This window comes from Acartia tonsa, chromosome 5 (genome assembly GCF_053477335.1).
Source record: "Acartia tonsa isolate MP-2025a chromosome 5, ASM5347733v1, whole genome shotgun sequence".
Classification (NCBI taxonomy): domain Eukaryota; kingdom Metazoa; phylum Arthropoda; class Copepoda; order Calanoida; family Acartiidae; genus Acartia; species Acartia tonsa.
This window is the reverse complement of record NC_137264.1, coordinates 343449-360176: the sequence shown is the minus strand read 5'-3', so window position 1 is coordinate 360176 and position 16728 is coordinate 343449. Positions and strand designations below refer to the sequence as shown.

The 16728-nt window shown below is 30.5% G+C and overlaps 3 protein-coding genes and 1 long non-coding RNA gene across 8 annotated transcripts; all 4 read left to right on the top strand.

Annotated features, from left to right (window-relative positions):
* The first annotated feature begins 4112 nt into the window (after positions 1-4112).
* Positions 4113-8658, top strand: LOC145319872 (uncharacterized). Its single transcript, XM_080162277.1, has 3 exons — positions 4113-4132; positions 5240-6233; positions 7543-8658. The coding sequence occupies exons 1-3, from the start codon at positions 4113-4115 to the stop codon at positions 8500-8502; spliced, it is 1974 nt and encodes a 657-aa protein (XP_080018403.1). The 3' UTR covers positions 8503-8658.
* Positions 8659-10142: 1484 nt separating this feature from the next.
* LOC145318463 (uncharacterized) lies at positions 10143-11948 on the top strand. Its single transcript, XR_013879343.1, has 3 exons — positions 10143-10222; positions 11066-11177; positions 11296-11948. It is a non-coding gene; the product is annotated as an uncharacterized LOC145318463 (long non-coding RNA).
* A 547-nt stretch (positions 11949-12495) lies between these two features.
* LOC145318460 (uncharacterized) lies at positions 12496-13781 on the top strand. Of its 3 annotated transcripts, none has more exons than XM_080159729.1 (2): positions 12496-12561; positions 12932-13781. In XM_080159729.1, the coding sequence occupies exon 2, from the start codon at positions 12957-12959 to the stop codon at positions 13590-13592; it is 636 nt and encodes a 211-aa protein (XP_080015855.1). In that variant the 5' UTR covers positions 12496-12561; positions 12932-12956; the 3' UTR covers positions 13593-13781. The 3 variants fall into 3 exon arrangements, with proteins under 3 accessions (XP_080015855.1, XP_080015856.1, XP_080015857.1); XM_080159730.1 differs by having other exon boundaries at positions 12496-12570; XM_080159731.1 differs by having other exon boundaries at positions 12496-12575.
* On the top strand, positions 13781-16517 carry LOC145318461 (uncharacterized). Of its 3 annotated transcripts, XM_080159732.1 has the most exons (3): positions 13781-13859; positions 15106-15179; positions 15468-16517. In XM_080159732.1, exon 3 carries the CDS (start codon positions 15493-15495, stop codon positions 16102-16104), a length of 612 nt encoding a protein of 203 aa, XP_080015858.1. In that variant the 5' UTR covers positions 13781-13859; positions 15106-15179; positions 15468-15492; the 3' UTR covers positions 16105-16517. The 3 variants fall into 3 exon arrangements, with proteins under 3 accessions (XP_080015858.1, XP_080015859.1, XP_080015860.1); XM_080159733.1 differs by lacking the exon at positions 15106-15179; XM_080159734.1 differs by lacking the exons at positions 13781-13859; positions 15106-15179 and adding an exon at positions 14375-14458.
* Positions 16518-16728: the final 211 nt, after the last annotated feature.

Genomic DNA, 16728 nt, shown 5'->3' with positions numbered 1-16728 from the left:
TTAGTTTTCTGTAATCAAAATATTCAAACAGTTGGGGTTTGGGATGGTTTCTTTTATAGTATGTGTTTTAAATAAAATCTAAAGATGGACATTGAATAAAACATCAAAAGTAGATCAATTAATAATGCTATAGTCATGTACATGTGAGTAGATAGAAGAGAAAGTGGGATAAGAATAAGTGTGAGAGGGGAGTTTTCATACAGAAGGTATATCAGATTCTAGAATTCTAGTATTTGAAATGATTATTGAAAATTAAAAATGCTTTAAAATTATTTTTCCAATTCTACACAATTATAACATTAAATATAATTTATTTCAGGTGCAAGAACAATTAAGAAACCATCATGAACAAGGGGGGGGGGGGGAAGTTTTGACACATTTGCGTAAACCTGGCACCCTGGCTTTATCTTTGGACTGAGAGGGTAGGTTATTAGGGATAAAATCATTCTTATATGATGAATTTCACGAAGTTTTAAGATTTTTTGGATAGGCCTCCAGGTTCCGGAGCTCCAGGCCTCCAGGTGGTCTCTGGACAGGTAAAAAAATAAAAAATTTCTTATTTGGACAGTTAGAGGTAAGTTTATAAAACAACATAACCTTCTTTTAATATATTATTTACATATTTGAAGAAAAAATTACAATCGGCCTCCAGGTTCAGGTGCTGGAGGCCTCCAGGTGGCCTCTGGACAGGTAAAAAATCCAGGCTGGCCACAAACATACTATTTCCACTATATCCACTATTTCCACTATTTTTGCATACTATGCAAACTATTCCAAAAAAATATGCTATTTCCACTATTGTCCAAAATTGCATACTATTTCCACTATTTCTTTGGATTTCAGATAAATCTTCAATTTTTAGGTAACTAAAACAAACTGATTTTTTTGATCATGAAAAGAAAGCCAAGTAGCAGGTTTCATCGCATTTTCACAGTATCTTTTCTCCTATTTCTAGTCCCTGCGGGGGGCTCTAACCCTGCGGGGCAATCATTAACACTTACCTAACCTAAAATAACCTATCAAATGCTACTGTGAAAATACGGCAAAATCGCTTCTTTCAGTTCAGATTGTTGTACCTTTATTGAAAGTTATTGGTATTTCTACATTCAATGTAAAGATTTCTTTTTTGAAAGATACCAAAACTTGGGGTAATTAGTGACACAACCAAAAATATTTCACCCAATTATCTCTAAAACTAAGGGAGTAGCACCCAAAATAAAATTGCTGGTATGTCGTGTCACGTGTGACGAGTCACCACATTTCTCCCCCCCCCCCCCCCTTTTGCAATTAGATGATAGGGTTGAGTTATCAATTACATAACACTTGTTGCTTCGCCCCTCGCCTCAGGAAAATAGCTTAAAACCAACCAAGTTTTTTATGAGCTTAGCTGAAAAGTATAACCGATTAGGACCAACATACTTTTGGCTTTAGAAAAACAAACTTACCTACTACTTATATTATAGGATAAAAATTAAACTAAAAATAATTGTTCATAAAATTGTGGCTAATCTTCCTTTGAATCATAATTAAATCATACTGACAATAATTATAAAGTATCTAACGGTTTCGGACATCATATAATGCAGTTTGAAAACAATAGGACAACTTTAACATATCTAAATTATCGTCAAGAGCTATCCGTTACGTACGGACGGACATACATGAGAACCTATTTATAGAAAAGCAGCACTTAAAAAAACTCCCAGCTGTAGTAAAGGTAAACAATATACTGAACATAACCTGTCGCGACAATATATTGACGTAAAAAGTATAAATTGATCATACACAACTTGAAATAGCGCAGCTACTGTCTATATGAAAAATGTTAAAAATGCTACGTACTTTCTAATCATAGATAGGCTGGTTTTAAGAATTTAGAATCAATTGTATACTATTGGAATGTGTCGATCTACTTTAAATAAATATGCCATATCTGGTATATCAGTTTTATTTCAGTATTTAGTGTTATCGCTGCGCTACATACTTTTGGACCGGATTGTCCTATATATGAACAACAAGGATGACAAAATCCATAAGTAGTGAAGCACAAACAAATAAATAAGAATTTAGATATTAGTTGTTTAAAGCATGTATATTAGGAAAAAATCACGAAACCTTTTCAACATTTGTTTTTAATCTCTTAATATTTATATTTCAGTACTATGACTAACAGACTGACGGTCAAAGTAAATTACACACTGGATGCTTAAACCAACGGGAAATTTAATTTTGATATATTTAACTACAAAAATTTTTAAAAGCGGACCATAAACACCAAAGATAGGAGGAAAAATATAAAAATAGCCAAAAACCTTCAAAAAGGCAGTCTGACCGCTATTGATGTTTTCTTGAAACGACAGGAAATTTAATTTTGATATATATAACTGAAAAACTTCGGAAATCGGGCCATAAACACCAAAGATATGGAGAAAAATGTGAAAAATACAAAAATAGCCTAAAACCTGCTTAAAGGCAGTCTGACCGTCATAGTTGTTTTCTTGAAACGACAGGAAATTTAATTTTGATACTATAACTGAAAATTTTTTGGAAATCGGACCATAAACACCAAAGATATGGAGAAAAATGTGAAAAATACAAAAATAGCCTAAAACCTGCTAAAAAGCGGTCCTACCACCATTGATGTTGTATAGTTAATTGTGCTCCTTAATAATGGGAATGTTGTCTAAAAATTTCAGCCTTTTATCTTATATAGGAGCCGAGAAAATCACGTTTCCCCCAAACTAAGACATACGGACAGACGGACATTTCAAATTACTGATAGCTAACCAACATTTTAAGGCCCTATAGTGTTTTAAATGCCTGCTATTTCATACTATTTTGTTTAAAATGCATACTATTTCATACTATTTTTTAAAAATTTGCATACTATTTTTAAAAATTTTACATACTATTGCATACTATTTACTTTTTTTTTGCATACTATTTTATACTATTTTGAAAAAAAGTCTGTGGCCACCCTGAAAATCTAAATTTCTTATTTGGACAGTTAGAGGTAAGTTTATAAAACAACATAACCTTTTTTTAATATATTATTTACATATTTGAAGAAAAAATTACAATCGGCCTCCAGGTTCAGGTGCTGGAGGCCTCCAGGTGGCCTCTGGACAGGTAAAAAATCAAAATTTCTTATTTGGACAGTTAGAGGTAAGTTTATAAAACAACATAAGCTTCTTTTACTATATTATATATATATTTGAAGAAAAAATTAGGATCGGCCTCCAGGTTCAGGTGCTGCAGGCCTCCAGGTGGCCTCTGGACAGGTAAAAAATCTAAATTTCTAATTTGAACAGTTAGAGGTAAGTTTATAAAACAACATTACCTTCTTTTAATATATTATTTAAATATTTGAAGAAAAAATAACAATCGGCTTCCAGGTTCAGGTCCTGCAGGCCTCCAGATGGCCTCTGGACAGGTAAAAAATCTAAATTTCTTATTAAAACAGTTAGAGGTAAGTTTATAAAACAACATAACCTTCTTTTAATATATTACTTACATATTTGAAGAAAAAATTAGGATCAGCCTCCAAGTTCAGGTGCTGGAGGCCTCCAGGTGGCCACTGGACAGGTAAAAAATCAAAATTTCTTATTTGAACAGTTAGAGGTAAGTTTATAAAACAAAATAACCTTTTTTTAATATATTACATACATATTTGGAGAAAAAAATTACAATCGGCCTCCAGGTTCAGCTGCTGCAGGCCTCCAGGTGGCCTCTGGACAGGTAAAAAATCAAAATTTCTTATTTGAACAGTTAGAAGTAAGTTTATAAAACAAAATAACCTTTTTTTTAATATATTACTTACATATTTGGAGAAAATTTACAATCGGCCTCCAGGTTCAGCTGCTGCAGGCCTCCAGGTGACCTCTGGACAGGTAAAAAATCAAAATTTCTTATTTGAACAGTTAGAAGTAAGTTTATAAAAGAAAATAACCTTCTTTTAATATGTTACTTAAATATTTGAAGACAAAATTACTATTGGCCTCCAGGTTCAGGTGGTGCAGGCCTCCAGGTGGCCTCTGGACAGGTAAAAAATCTAAATTTCTTGTTTGAACAGTTAGAGGTAAACTTGTAAAACAAAGTAAGCATATTTTCAAATGTTATTTATGTATTTCAGGTATAACCTTAAAAATATTTACCTCAATAATTGAAAATAAACATATTTTTTTATTATATTACTTACCTACCTCATTGATATCAAAAATTCAAATTACCTTCCATATTTTATACTAGGGATCGTTGGGAATCAATAATAATATAATAAATAATATATTAAAAGAAGGTTATGTTGTTTTATAAGTTGACCTCTAACTGTTCAAAAAAGACATTTTGATTTTTTACCTGTCCAGAGGCCACCTGGAGGCCTCCAGCACCTGAACCTGGAGGCCAATTGTAATTTTTTCTTGAAATATTTAAATAATATATTAAAAGAAGGTTATGTTGTTTTATAAACTTACCTCTAACTGTTCAAATAAGAAATTTTGATTTTTTACCTGTCCAGAGGCCACCTGGAGGCCTCCATCACCTGAACCTGGAGGCCAATTGTAATTTTTTCTTGAAATATTTAAATAATATATTAAAAGAAGGTTATGGTGTTTTATAGACTTACCTCTAACTGTTTAAATAAGAAATTTTGATTTTTTACCTGTCCAGAGGCCACCTGGAGGCCTCCAGCACCTGAACCTGGAGGCCAATTGTAATTTTTCTTGAAATATGTAAATAATATATTAAAAAAAGGTTATGTTGTTTTATAAACTTACTTCTAACTGTCCAAATAAGAAATTTTGATTTTTTACCTGTCCAGAGGCCACCTGGAGGCCTCCAGCACCTGAACCTGGAGGCCAATTGTAATTTTTTCTTCAAATATTTAAATGATATATTAAAAGAAGGTTATGTTGTTTTATTAACTTACCTCTAACTGTTCAAATAAGTAAATTTAGATTTTTACCTGTCCAGAGGCCACCTGGAGGCCTCCAGCACCTGAACCTGGAGGCAGATTGTAATTTTTTCTTCAAATATGTAAATAATATATTAAAAGAAGGTTATGTTGTTTTATAAACTTACCTCTAACTGTCCAAATAAGAATTTTTTTATTTTTTTACCTGTCCAGAGACCACCTGGAGGCCTGGAGCTCCGGAACCTGGAGGCCTATCCAAAAAATCTTAAAACTTCGTGAAATTCATCATATAAGAATGATTTTATCCCTAATAACCTACCCTCTCAGTCCAAAGATAAAGCCAGGGTGCCAGGTTTACGCAAATGTGTCAAAACTTCCCCCCCCCCCTTGTCATATCTGCTGCAAGAAATTCTCTAAAAAGAGTGAATTGACAAGACATGTAAGAATACATACAGGAGAGAAGCCATTCAAATGTGATTTTTGTAAAAAAGCTTTTTCACGACAAGGTACATTAACTGCCCATAAGAGGATTCATACAGGTGAGAAGCCCTACTCTTGTGATACATGCAAAAAAGATTTCCGTACATATGGTGAGTTAAGTCTCCATAGGAGAATCCATACAGGAGAGAAGCCATACACTTGTGATACATGTGGAAAGACCTTTACACAACGAGGTAGTTTAACTGAACATAAGAGGATCCATACAGGAGAGAAGCCATACTCTTGTGATACATGTGAAAAGACTTTCTCAAAACAAGATTATTTAACTGACCATAAGAGGATCCATACAGGAGAGAAGCCATACTCTTGTGATACATGTAAAAAGTCTTTCTCACAAAAAAGTTCATTGGTTGATCATAAGAGAATCCATACAGGAGAGAAGCCATACTCTTGTCATACATGTCATAAGGCTTTCTCGCATCAAAGTGCATTAATTGTACACAAGAGGATTCATACAGGAGAGAAACCATACTCTTGTGAAATGTGCAAGAAATATTATAAATCAAATTCCGAATTTTCAATGCATAATAAATCAGTTGGTCATCTCAAGAAATTAGAATCAACTAAGAATACAGTTCAATCTTCTGCCTCTACCAGTTTTGTTGATTGTGGTGAAGCTGATGTAAAATTAGAGATAAAGGAAGAAGAAACTCTTGATGATGATCCTCTCTCTATCAACATGGAGGTTGAGAATATTACAGAAACTATGAAACATGAAATAGAAGAAGAAATTCTGGATAAAGATTCTCTTTCTTGTGAACAGAATCCTGATGGGGATTATATAAATAGTATTGACATTGTGGAACATGAAATTGAATATTATTAACCATATAATGATAGTATTCATTTTATCAAAAAATAGAATGTCATTTGAAAAGAAAGATTAATTTTCAGTAAATTAAAGTGTTGTATATAAAAAGACAATATATTACTTACCTACAAAGTTATTTTTTTTCTTTGTTGATTGATTAAGTTTTAGATAAGTACTATGTAACACAAAATTTTACTGATAAGAATTTTTTTTAAAAGAAATTTCAACTTCCATAAAATCAAATTTTGTTTATTCTCATAAGGTTTAATTTTGTTTCCTCTCTCTGCAAAGATATTGTAGCAAAAATATCTCCTCTTGTAATTTAATATGATAATCCTTATAGCTCAAGTAATTATTTTTGAAGACGACATTATAACTGAGGCATTTTTCAAAAAAAAGCGGCATTAAGTACTAATGTACATACGCGAGTTGTTTGATGGATTGGAATGAGTATCAAATGTTTCCTTTTTAAATTGTAGATTATTTAGTGAATCCATTTTTTATATGTTTACAGTTTAGTTGTTAATTTGACTAAACTATTACTGTTCATTTAATTTCTTTGTTTTGCCATTTTAACTTTTGTTTCATTTGATCTCCCTTTATCAGATTATTTTAGGATTTGATTTGCCTTCATATATGTATTATTTTGTTATTCTTAAAAGAGTGTCAGTGATGTTCATGTTATAAACCTGTTATTTATCCAATGTGAGTTGTCTTGGTGCAACTTTTCCAATGTTTAAAAAGCATTATCACATATATATTCCTTTTTTATCTATATATCCTTATTTCATTATTATCCAACATATGTTGCTTGTATTTATATTTATTTTCAGATAAAATATAAATGAAATAAGACTCAAGATCATAAAACGGTCATTAACAACATAAAAAGGAACAAATCACCGATAGTCCAGAAACAAAGTAAGTTTTTTTTATCAAGTACAAGAATAATTTGGTCCATAACAAACCACAATAAGCTAAAAATATTTTCTTTTGGCTTAGCCCCTTGCATTATAAACATTTAAAAAAAATATTGTTATCATGAATTATTGTTAAGATACTTTTTGAATTAGATGTTAAAGAACATGAAATTAAACAATAAAGGTTTATTAACCAAACCTCATTACCCAAACTCATTAAATTCACTTTGTGCAACTATCCTTTTGGACATTATATCAAACAGCAAAGTGAATAATGATACTTGCTATATGTGTGTCATATACATAGATGTCTGCGTCCATATGACTTAGGAGAGTAGATAGAAGAGATAGAGGGAAACAATCGGATGTATTAAACTAAATATGTATTTTAATTTCAGATGCAAGAACAATCCATAATGAAGAAGTGTCATATCTGTCTCAAGTATTTCTCTCCCGAGGAGTATTTTCTAATCCATTTAGGAGTCCATTCAAAAACATTAAAATGTGATTTTTGTGAAAAGTCGTTTTGTTATCAAGGTGAGCTTAATGATCACATGAGAATCCACACTGGTGAGAGGCCTTACTCTTGTCAAATCTGTAAAAAAGTTTTTCGCACAAATGGTCAGCTAACTGTCCATAAGAGGATCCACACAGGAGGGAAACCATACTCTTGTGATACATGTGAAAAAGCTTTCCGTACAAGTAGTGAGCTAACTGTGCACAAGAGGATCCATACAGGAGAAAAGCCATACTCTTGTGATACATGTGAAAAAGCTTTCTATGAACAAAGTATTTTAACTTCCCACAAAAGGATTCATACAGGTGAAAAGCCATACTCTTGTGATACATGTGAAAAGACTTTCTCAAGACAAACTTATTCAACCATCCATAAGAGGTCCCATACTGGAGAGAAGCCATACACTTGTGATACATGTGAAAAGAGTTTCTCACAACAAAGTTCATTAGCTGAACATAAGAGGATCCATACAGGAGAGAAGCCATACTCTTGTGTATTATGCCAGAAATCTTATTACTCTAGTTCAAACCTGGCAACACATAATAAATCAGCTGGACATCTCAAGAAATTAGAATCAACTAAGAATACAGTTCTACATTCTGCTTCTACCAGTTTTGTTGATTGTGGCGAAGCTGATGTAAAAATAGAGGTTAAAGAAGTAGAAAATCTTGATGAGGATCCTCTCTCTATAAAGATGGAGGCTGAGAATTTGGAAGAAACTATAAAACAGGAAATAGAAGAAGAAGATTTTCAGAATAAAGATTCTCTTTCTTGTGAACATAATTCTGATGAGGTTAGAGTAGACACAATTGATATCATTGAGCATAAGATTGCAATGTAATTAACAATAGGTTTTCTTATATGAAATACCTGATTATGTAAATATTGTAATATTTTCAATGTTAATATTAATTACTTTTTTTATAAAATTAAATCTGTATATACTGTATTTTTTCTGCTTTTACTGTTATTTTAAGATAATTTTTTAAAAATTATATTCTCCTATTTTGTAAATCAAAACTAATTATTTTGTTACAAATTGTTCTGATTTTTTTTCAGACAAAACAAAATAATGAAATGAGATGAAAAAAGGATGATTCTTTCAGCCATCATTGAAATGAATAGCGAAAACAAGGTAAATATGTATTTTTATCTTTTCTTGCTGAATCAGATAATTTGAAATCATTTGAGATGTTATTTCTTTTACATTTTAGCGCAAAAAATGTTTGGATTTTCAAATAATTTGTTTATTGTTACTCAAAGTAGGAAAGTTGCAAAAGTAGTTTCTATAATTACAATGATAAACTTTATAGAAACAGTGCCAGAACAATCAAATATTTTCATTTACCACTGATGTTTTACAAAAAATATATCAGCAGCATTTTGATATTCTGCCAAAATGTGAAGGTATTTATTTTCTAGAGGTTGACTATCAACCCTTGTTGATGAATCTTACCAGAAAAAATGTTGCAAGCATTCAAAACAGCAACCATACAATTTCTAGATGTTAGGTAGGTATGTTTTTTTGGTCAAAACAAAAAAATAGTCATCTTGTATTTGAATATGCAGACACTATAATTCTGCAACCTGCAGTCATATGAGGATACATAGTACATAGTATACAGGTGATAAGCCATTCAAATGTAATTTGTGTGAAAAAGCTTTCTCGCGATCAAGTTTACTAACTTTACATAAAAGGATCCACACTATTGAGAAGCCATACTCTTGTAAATTATGTCAGAAATCTTTTTACTCCAATTCAAACCTGACAACACATAATAAATCCACTGGACATCTCAAGAATTTAGAATCTACTAAGAATACAGTTCCAACTTCTGCTTTAACCGTTGATTTTGGTGAAGCTAATATCAAACTAGAGAAGAAAGAAGAAAAAACTCTTGATGAGGATCCTATATCTATAAAGATAGAGGCTGAGAGTGTGGAAGTAATTATAAAAAAGGAAATAAAGGAGGAAGAAGGAATTGAGAGTGAAGAATTTGTTTAAGTAGATAAACATAAGAATGTTTGATAAATGAATAAACCTAGTTTGCAAAATTTACTGTAAATGTCTTTTGGCAAGTGCTTTATTATATAATTTATGTTTGTATTTAAGATGATTATATTGTGTAAATAATATTGCTAAAAAATGTAAAGATAATTAAAAATGAAAATTCTTTTAATAAAATGTTATTTGTAAAAATGTGTAAATAGGCAGTATCTTATATCTTATTGTTTAAACATAAATCTGCATTGCCCCAACCCAATGGGGCTACCCTGTACATATCCAATATACCCTTACCTAAGCTTGACTTTGATTTAAATTGTAAAAATTAATTATATTTCAACTAAATCGTGTAGATACTGTCCTCTCTGCAAATGTTTATTTACCTTCTTTAAATTTTTAATTATTTCTCACTTTCTTATTTTAGATCTTCTTTTTAGAATTCTGTTACTTATAAAGTAATTTTTATATTTATTTTCAGACTGAATATAAAATGTATTGAGGCTTAAGATCATAAAACTGAATTCAATAGAAACATAAAAGGAAACAGAAATCTAGAGTAAGTTTTATCTTAGCAAATTAAAGTAAGTAAATTTCTGTCTGTCCATATAAAAGACTTTGCTAACCACTGAGAATATCTTTTAATGAATCTCAATATAAGTCTAGGTATATATTTTTTACTTTTAATTGGAGTGTAGTATGGATCTTTAATGGTAAAAGCAGAGATTCGGATCCACATTGATTGTATGCGGATCCAAATTTGGTCAGTGCGAATCCGGATCCGGATCCTCGACAATAAAATTAAAATCACCAAATTTTTCAAAAAATATTTATTCTTTAATTCGAAGTCAAAAATACTTTTAATTTTCAAGTCTGAACCTAAACCTTAAAGATTGGCTCTCATCAAGAGAATGTCTGAGGTTTTATATAAATTTAGGTAGATTTTTCCATTTTTTCCGCAATTTTTTTAGTCCAAGGATCCTTGGACTCAAAAATATGCGGATACTAAACTCTGGGTAAAAGGCCACAAGAAAATATACGATTCTTATTCTTTTTATTTAAGAAAAGAAAGGTTTCCACTTTCCATGAAGTGTCTAATTGAGATCAGAACCCCCCCCCCCCCTTCTTCTTTATTGTGTAGTAGTTTTTTATGTGTTTGTGTTTTACTTTGGGTTAGGTTCAGTTATATTGGGTACAGGGTAGCACGATACAAGAAAAAAAACTCAATATCTCGTATTTTCTATAAAAAAAAAGTAGGGGGGGAGTGATTCTTATGCTTGCTTGGCAAAGTAAGAATTAATTGGTTGATCTTCCCCCACTCACTCAATCATAGATATAATAATAGAGATTTATTATTTCCCTTCTACACAAGAATTGCATTAATAAATGTTTTTTATTTTAGGTAAATTGTTACCTATGTGTACATGACTGTAGTGTAACTATATTTGCAGAGTTAAGTATGAACCCACACTTGTGACTTCTCAGTTATTGTTTCTTGGGCTACCTCTTCTCAGGTAGTCTTGTTCTTGTTCTTAATAGCAGCCACTCTTTTTTCACGGCTGCTACAACAATAATAAAGATTTATTATATTCCTTCAACTCAAGAATTGACTAAAATAAATGTTTATCTCAGGTGCAAGAACAAATAAAAATCCATCATGAACAAGTGTCATATCTGCTACAAGGAATTCTCTACAAAGGGTAATTTAACATTGCACATGAGGATCCATACAGGAGAGAAACCGTATTCTTGTGATACATGTGAAAAAGCTTTCCGTACAAATGCACATTTAACTGATCATAAGAGGATCCATACAGGAGAAAAGCCGTACTCTTGTGATACATGTAATAAGGCTTTCTCAAAACAAAATGTATTAGCAGAACATAAGAGGATTCATACAGGAGAGAAGCCATACTCCTGTGAATTATGCAAGAAATCTTTTAATGATAGATCAAACTTTACAAGACACATTAAAACTGCTGGACATCTCAATAAGTTAGCTGAGAGTGTGGAAGTTATTATAAAAGAGGAAGAATTTGTATAAGTAGATAAACATTTGTTGTAAATGTCTTTTAGCAAGTGCTTTGTTAATGATTTATTTTTGTATTCAAGATTTGATAAATGTTTAGAGGGGTAGATGCACAAAATGCATTTGAACTTGAATTTAATGAACCACATATTTTTTCCTGTTTAATGGTTTAAACTATCTTTATAGGGCATATATTTTAAAAATTTCAAATTTCTACCACTAATTTTGGAAAAATCAAGACTGAAATCATGTTCTTACCTACACAAATTAGACATATTTGAAAATAACTCAAAACTGCCTGGTAATTTATTTTTATTTCAAATATCTTCATAGTTAACCAGTATATATCTCATATTCTACAAAAACATTTAGAGGTTCACTACTATAAGTACCCCCAATTTGTTAAATGCACTTCGTGCAACTCTCCCTTATTTAACTTTTCTAAAAATGATTTTAAACACAAAATCATGATACTGAAGAAAAAATGTTATTGGAACCTAGATTAAAAATGTTTAAATAGAGAGTATCATATATATTATATACTTTGTTTCCTTTATTGTTTAAACACAAATCTGTGTTGCCCTAACCCTGCTGCGGGGATACCTTGTACATGTACATACCCAATTTACCCTAACCTAAGTTTGAGGAATACTTATTTATATAAAGTTGTAAAAATTAATTATAATTTATATTTTAACTAAATCATGTAATTTTTGTTCTCCAATTAATTTTCTTATATTCAATTAATTAGATCTCATTATTAGAATTGTGTTACTTGTAAAATCATTATTTTATTTATTTTCAGACTGAATATAAAATGAATTGAGACTCTAAGATTATAAAAAGAAAGAAAACACGAGTAATTTTAGGTTAGCAAAGTAAAGTAATTTTCTTTTCTACATACCTAACGAATATTATGCAACAGAATATTTATATTAAAGTTGTAGAATGTCTGTCTGTCTGTAATAAAGGTGAATTAGTTTTTTGTCATAAAATATTATTTTTAAAGAGAGAGGAGAATTTTCCTATAAAAGTATATCTTGAATACTTTTACCTATATAGTTACGGACACACCCTACGAATAGAGTAGCTATAATAAATAAGATATAGATGTAAGGAGATTAGTTCTCATAGAGTAATTTTAATGGAGCAAATCTAAAATACGTTGGCCTACATTATGATGGACAGCTCTGTTATTTCAATTGTGCATAAGTGTTACAATAATATTATTTATTCCAGGTGCAAGAACAATTAATAATCCATCATGAACAAGTGTCATATCTGCTCCAATGAATTCTCTTCAAATAGTAATTTAACAAGACACATGATAACTCACACAGGAGTGAAGCCATTCAAATGTGATACATGTGATAAAGCTTTTCTTACAAGTAATAGTTTAACTGTCCACAAGAGGACTCATATAGGAGAGATGCCATACTCTTGTGATACATGTGAAAAGGCTTTCTCTCAACCAAGTCATTTAACTAACCATAAGAAAAGCCATAAAGAAGAGAAGCCATACTCTTGTGGTACATGTAAAAAGACTTTCATGAAACATATTGAATTAAATATACACAATAAGATCCACACAGGAGAGACGCCTTACGCCTGTGATGCATGTGACAGGGCTTTCTCTCATCCAGGTCATTTAACTATGCATAAGAGGATCCATAAATCCAGTTGGAATATTGTCACACCTTCTGCTTCTACCAGTTTTGTTGATTGTGGTGAAGCTGATATTAAAATAGAAATTAAAGAAGAAGAAACTCTTGATGAGGATCCTCTCTCTATAAAGATGGAGGCTGAGAGTGTGGAAGAAATTATAAAAGAGGAAATAAAGGAGAAAGAAGGAATTGAGAGTGAAGAATTTGTTAAAGTAGATAAAAGTAAAAATGTTTAATAAATGAGTGAACCTTTATTGCAAATTTGTTGTAAACTTCATTTAGCACGAGCTGTATTATGTTTGTTATTTAAGATTTAATGTAATGTTTTTAATTCATATCATTTATTTCTCGTTTTCTCATCTTTAATTAGATCTGATAATTAAAATTGTCTTACTTGTAAAATAATAATTGTATGTTTATTTTCAGACAGAATATAAAATGAAATAAGACTAAATGTTATAATACTGAATTTTATTGAGACTTAAAAAGAAATAAAAATATAGGTATGTTTTATTTTATCAAATGAAAGTAAGTAAATGTCTGTCTGCCTATATTAAAAGATATCGCTAACCACTGAAATGATTCAGCTCTCTTTTAAGAAATCTTGATATAAGTCTAGGTTTGGTTTGTTTCCTTCTTTGTTGGAGTGTAGTGTGGAAAAAGGCCACAAGAAATATTTAAATTCTTTTTCTTTTATTTCAGATAAGAAAGTTTTCCACAAAGTGTCTAGTTGAGCTTAGAAACCCCCTTCACCCCCCCCCCCCTCTATGTTGTGTGGTAGTTCTTTATGTGTTTTATTTTAGGTTAAGTTAGGTTCAGGGTAGCACCGCTGAATAAGCCCAGCAGGGTAGGGCTCCATGAGTGGATAGGCATAAAGAAAAAAAAACTCACTTAATTTGTTTCTAAATAAGAAGGCGGGGGGGGGGGGAGGGTGGTTGCTTATGCTCGCTAGGCACTTTGTGGAAACCTTTCTATACTATATTTTATTAAAATGTTTCTTATATACTCATTATTTTTCAGAAAATTAAATAAATTGAAATGATATGAAAAAAAGAGTAATTCTTTAAGCCTTCTTAGAAACCAATATTCGAGATAAAATTAGGTTATAAGATTTAAAAATGCTGAGAAGTTACTTTTTTTACTAATTCTATTTTTTGTTAATGCTCTCTCGTCCTTTATTTACCCCCTTATTTTTATTTACCTCCAAAACAGTGGTCTCCCAAAAGATGTGTGTTTGTTTGTGTGTCTGTAATATATTATCTCAGGCAAAAAAATGTCTAACTGCCAAAGTAATATGATGTATGTTTGTCTGTCCAAAATAAAGAGTTGCATGAAGTAAATTGTACAAGAATTCGTATTCCTCTCGTTCAGATTTTTCAATACATAATAAATCAGCTTGACATGTCAAGAAGTTTTGGTGAAATTAATGTCATTATTGAACATAATAATCACCAGACATAATTCTGATTAGGACGGATTAGGTCTATTGATGGTGTGAACATAAAATTCAAATATGACAAACTAAATGCTGTTACAAAAATATTCAGTAGATTTAATGTTGGTAAAATATATTAATGTATATAATGTGTTTTTTTTTGTGTTTAAGCTTTAATGTAAACTTTTATCCCTTAATTTATGAGCATTATCTAAATTAATTTAGACTTTTAAAATCTTGTTTATTATTATTGAATTATCTTATATTCATTTTGATAAGATTTGTAAAAAAAATAATTATATGTTTGTTTTTAGGTAGAATATAAAATAGAATAAGATTTAAGATTACATAAGGAAAAATAAAACGTCAAATTTGAGTTGAGAAGAAAGTAAGTTAGCTTTTAACAAGTAGTACATGACATAAAATTAAACAGCACAGCATATCTACAGACACAACCTGCTATATAAGATATAAATGAAAGGGGGAAAGTTTTTATATAGTATATCTAGAATACTTTTGCCTACATAGTAACAAACGAACAGACACATCTTAAGTATAGAGTCTATGTTACAATAATATCAGTAATTAAAATGATAATAGTTAAATTTATATAAGGACTTGAAATAATTTTTTTGAATTTAACTTATTTATCAATTCAAACTTTTTTTTATATCAGGTGCAAAAACAATTAATAATCCATCATGAACAAGTGTCATATCTGCTCCAAGGAATTCTCTACAAATGGTAATTTAACAAAACACATGATAACTCACACAGGAATGAAGCCATTCAAATGTGACACATGTGATAAAGTTTTCCTTACAAGTAGTAGTTTAACTGTCCACAATAGGATCCATACAGGAGAGAAGCCATACTCTTGTGATACATGTGAAAAGGCTTTCTCTCGACCAAGTAATTTAGCTAACCATAAGAGGACACATCCAGGAGAGAAGCCATACTCTTGTGGTACATGTAAAAAGACTTTCAAGAGACAAAGTGAATTAAACATACACAATAAGATCCACACAGGAGAGACGCCATACGCCTGTGATACCTGTGACAGGGCTTTCTCTCATCCAGGTCATTTAACTATACATAAGAGGAGCCATAAGTCCAGTTGGAATATTGTTGCACCTTCTGCTTCTACCAGTTTTGTTGGTTGTGGTGAAGCTAATATAAAGATGGAAATAAAAGAAGAAGAAACTCTTGATGAGGATCCTATATCTATAAAGATTGAGGCTGAGAGTGTGGAAGTAATTATAAAAGAGGAAATAAAGGAGGAAGAAGGAATTGAGAGTGAAGAATTTGTTTAACTAAATAAAAATAAAAATGTTTAATAAATGCTTGGACCTTAATTACCATTTTGTTTTAAATGTCTTTTAAAAAGTGATTAATTATGTTTATTTATGTTTGTATTTAAGATTTGATAATATATGTAGATAACATTGCTTTTCCAAAAATGATTTTTAAGAAAAAATCATAATTCTTTGAAAAGAATGTTATTTGTATAATATTTTTACAAATCTTAAAAATAGGTGTTTGCCTTTTATGGTTATTGTTAAAACCATTCGGGGTTCCTTGTACATACCCAATGTACCATAAACTAAGTTTGATAATACTAATTGATAGAAATTTTAAAAATCATTTAGATACTGTTTCTGTTATATATTTTTTCTGTCCTTCTCTTGAATGCTAAAATACACCTACTTTAATTTTTGTAAACTAAATTTTTTTAGTACTTATAATTGTATGTTTATTTTCAGACAGAATATAAAATGAAAGAAGACTAAATATTATGAAAAAATGAAATAGGACTAAATATTATAAATCTTAATATTGAAACATAAAAAGAAACAAAAATTATACCTAGGTATGTTTTATTTTATAAAATTAAAGTAAATAAATGTCTGTCTGTCCATATAAAACATTTTTGCTTA